Consider the following 4,076-nt stretch of genomic DNA (forward strand, 5'->3'; position numbering starts at 1 on the left):
AAATCACATAAAGGCAATTCTTTTCATTTTAATAAATATACATGGGACAAACATACATGTAACCAATCCTACCTTGTAAATGGGTCAAATACAAAAGATTTTCATGCATCAAAACAATAAAAGTTTAATGCAGCTTTATTTCTTTCCCCTGTACATTAGAATGCATCCTGATTAATTTTATTTTTCGTGAGCAAAAAAGTGACGTATAGATGACTTACCATGATTTACAGAAGAAAACGACTAAAATGTCATTCAGTGAACAATAGTGTACATACCAAAAAATCTTGTCAAGAATCATTCGATGACATTAAAAGACTATAAGACTCTCAGTGCAGCCATCAAAAAACGAATTAACGGTCATTTTAAATCTTTACCACTATGCTTCAAACCACTAGGTTTTACCTATTTGTCAGCAAGTAGTTTTTAATCACTTAAAATATAATAATGCATGATCACTTTTTGAATAAGTACAGATCAGAATAGGTTACGCTGAATGACAATGTAACATTATTACATCCATATTTTGACATTTTATTTTCACAAAGTTTATGTGAAACATTAAAGTAGACACTTTACTTAGTAAGCACTTAAGATGCTTTCTATGAGATTTAAAATCACTTTTGTAAGTTTAATTTGATGCAGATACCAAAATGAGACGTCTCGTCTTCGACCCGCATACAGTCTGGTCATTTTCAAAATCAAACCAATGACTAGATCTTTCATTTATAACCGGATTCACTTCACAACATTTCTATTCCATTTGCCACTCATTCAATGATCCAGAATCAGATTTAAAAACAAATACATTTAAATCTAAGCTGTGATTTTGATAATCTGTTCACTTCTGATATTTCTGTTTTGTGGCTAGTAATAGTTCTGAATGTCTAGTAACTTCAAAATTCAGATTCTCACTGGTCGGTTTGCATCACAGCTGTGTATCTTTGATCATTGTTTAATTAATTGTGAGCCTGGAGCACAAAAGCAGTCTTAAGTCGCTGGGGTATATTTGTGGCAATAGCCAACAATACATTGTATGGGTCAAAATTATACATGTCTCTTTTATGCCAAAAATCATTAGGATATTAAGTAAAGATCATGTTCCATGAAGATATTTTGTAAATGTCCTACTGTAAATATATCAAAACTTCAGGGTTGATTAGTAATATGCATTGCTAAAAACTTCATTTGGACAACTTTAAAGGCAATTTTCTCAATATTTTGATTTTTTTGCACCCTCAGATTCCATATTTTCAAATGATGTGTTCATTCAGATGATGTATAAATCTCAATTTTGAAAAATTGACACTTAAGACTGGTTTTGTGGTCACAATTGTTATGTTTACTAAAAGTTTCTTTCCCGTACAGTCAATAACTGTAATCATGCTTGAAAATGCACACCAGCGTAAATCATCAGACATGAGCTGTGATGCAAAAAGCGAAGAAAGAATCGACTGGAAATAAACGCTGCAGCTTCACGCAGCGAGCAGCTGTAATTATGTGTGTAAATGAGATCCTCACGTTCCCCGTAATGACCATGCAGCCCAGCTGGTCTATGATCAGCACGTCTAGCTGCGAGGGCGGCTGGCAGAACTTCTGCTGCAGGATCTGCAGGATGGGCTCCATGACTTTAGGACAGTCTCTCATGGCCACAGCGATGTGTCCGAGCGCACGGATGGTGTGATCCGGGATGAGATGAGCCTCTCTGAGGAGAAACACACCCGCCTGAGTCAACAAAACCACATCACATCACTCAGAGAGAGAGAGAGACAGCATGTTTGTTTCCTCACTTGTCATTTTCCTGGGAGATGTAGAGCCGGTTTGACAGGCTGGCTAAGAACGCCTCCACTATTACAGGATCCATAGTGAGGCCAGCTTTCAGACATCTGCAGACGACAGTCATGCTTTTACATTTCAATCGTTAGATTTACATGCAGTGATTTTCGTCAGTCAGAATGAATCCAGCCTGATTTCTGATTCTGTGTTCATATGCATCCTAAACTCTGCAATCTGATTCACATACTCATTTACATGTGCATTACATTTATTCCTAAGAAACTTTCAGCGCATTCAGAATGATGTTATTTTAGTATCGAGATACTATCATAGTTTTTATTATATTTTATTTTTATATTTTGCATTTTCACTTTAATTATAGTAAAGTTTTGTCTTTTTTATTTTAATATGTCTATAGTTTTTATACATTTTTATTTATTAGTTTTAGTTATTTTTATACAAGTTAAATTAAAGAAAAATGACAAATGTTGGCAACTAGCTGAAATGAAATAAGTTTTTATTTTATTTCATCTAACTTTTATTATATTGCAAGTTTTTATGGTTTTATGACTATATATATACACATATACACTGCAATTTGTGGGGGGTATTGTTTTTTGTTTTTCATAAAATTTGGCCAAAACATTTTGATATCAATATGACTTTGAAATAATAATAATAATAATAATAACAATAACAATAATAATAATAATAATAATGACTATTACTTCAACTACTACTAAATAAAAAATATAAAAATTACTAAATAATAATATTAATATTACTCATGTAATATTTAACTGTTAAATAAAAAAAGACTTATTATATTATTTATTATTAAAATTTTAATTATATTAAATTAGAGAATTTAAGGAAATATTATTATCATTACTACTAAATAAAAATATAAAAATTACTAAATAATAAAAAGAAATATTACTCTTGTAATATTTCACTGTTAAATAAAAAATATATTATTTATTATTAAAAAGTTATATTAAATATATTAAGTTAGAGAATTTATGGACATTTTTATGGAAATATTATTATCAATACTACTAAATAAAAATATTAAAAATTACTAAGTAAAAACAAAATATGAAATATTCTTGTAATGTTTCACCGCTAAGAAGCTTTCACACTGGGCGTGATCATTCATGGCATAGAAAAAAAGTGAGGATCGCTTTTTAGCATCACGTTCAGTGTGAAAAGGCCTTTAAATAAAAAAATATATATTATTTTATATTGTTTAAAATTGTATTATATTAGAGTACTTAAGAAAAAATATTTTATTTTACATTATGAACTTATTACATAAATTAATAACAAATTATTAACGTTGTTATTTTGACAGGAAAACTGCAGACAGCCTTAAAGCTGTTGAGAAGCGTTTCTCATTATGAGTTTGTGCAGATGGTTGGCACATGCTGCGTACCATATGCACGTTATCAATGACTCCAACTCAGAGCAGATGCAGAGATGGATTTCATTATTAGTGAACTTCAGAAAATAACATAAAGGTGAGGCAGACCTGCAGATGTTGTCGATGGAAATGTCTCGGAGCTGCTCGTACATGGACTGGTCCTTTCTGTTGGACAGCAGGTTGAGCGTGGACTGAGAATGTTCATTGGTCACGTTGATTTTGATCCCACCGCCTCCTAAAGGAAAAGATGTGAAAAGGGCAGCAGAAGGAACAGCATCTACATACAGGTAAAAATAGAAAATATATTCATTAAAAAAAAAAAAAAAACATGCAATTAATTTAAATCAATGTGACCAATAAGCATGCTTATAATAATAATAATTTTATTTGAAAATTTGTATATTTAGATATAATTATTAATTATAAATTAATAATAATAATAATAACAACATTATAACATTTAAAGCATTTTTGGGCCTTTAAATATTATAATATTATTACATTTATAATATATTAAATATCATAATATTATAATGTATTGTGAAATTGACATTATTACTATAATATATTTATTACTACATTTAATGGATCTCTGGCATTTTTGTGCCTTTAAATATTATAATAAAAATCATTTATAATACATTATAATAATTTATGATATATCAAATATTATTACAATATTATTACATAAAATTTTTAACATTCTATTATAATATTCAATGTTGATTAGTTGGTGTTTTAATGTCATGCCAGCTTCCTTGACTATTTTCATGGCAAGTTACAAGTTGAAATATTATAAAAGAGCAATTTAAAAAGGTTCTTAATGTTTGCTTTGGATAAAAACTCTAAAATGGATTAAGGATTGATTAAAAAAAAATCT

General features: G+C 29.4%; 1 protein-coding gene across 1 annotated transcript in view; it reads right to left on the bottom strand.

Annotated features, from left to right (window-relative positions):
* LOC107698013 (phosphatidylinositol 4-kinase alpha-like) overlaps positions 1-4,076 on the bottom strand; it is a 46,131-nt gene that overhangs the window by 32,068 nt on the left and 9,987 nt on the right. The window contains exons 13-15 of the mRNA XM_016498920.1: positions 3,305-3,487; positions 1,788-1,883; positions 1,453-1,702 (exon numbers count right to left, since the gene is read on the bottom strand). Of these exons, the coding sequence (XP_016354406.1) occupies positions 1,453-1,702; positions 1,788-1,883; positions 3,305-3,487 (529 nt within the window). The remainder of the gene's footprint in view (positions 1-1,452; positions 1,703-1,787; positions 1,884-3,304; positions 3,488-4,076) is intronic.

The sequence above is a fragment of the Sinocyclocheilus anshuiensis genome, unplaced genomic scaffold (assembly GCF_001515605.1).
Source record: "Sinocyclocheilus anshuiensis isolate Anshui unplaced genomic scaffold, SAMN03320099.WGS_v1.1 scaffold2565, whole genome shotgun sequence".
Classification (NCBI taxonomy): domain Eukaryota; kingdom Metazoa; phylum Chordata; class Actinopteri; order Cypriniformes; family Cyprinidae; genus Sinocyclocheilus; species Sinocyclocheilus anshuiensis.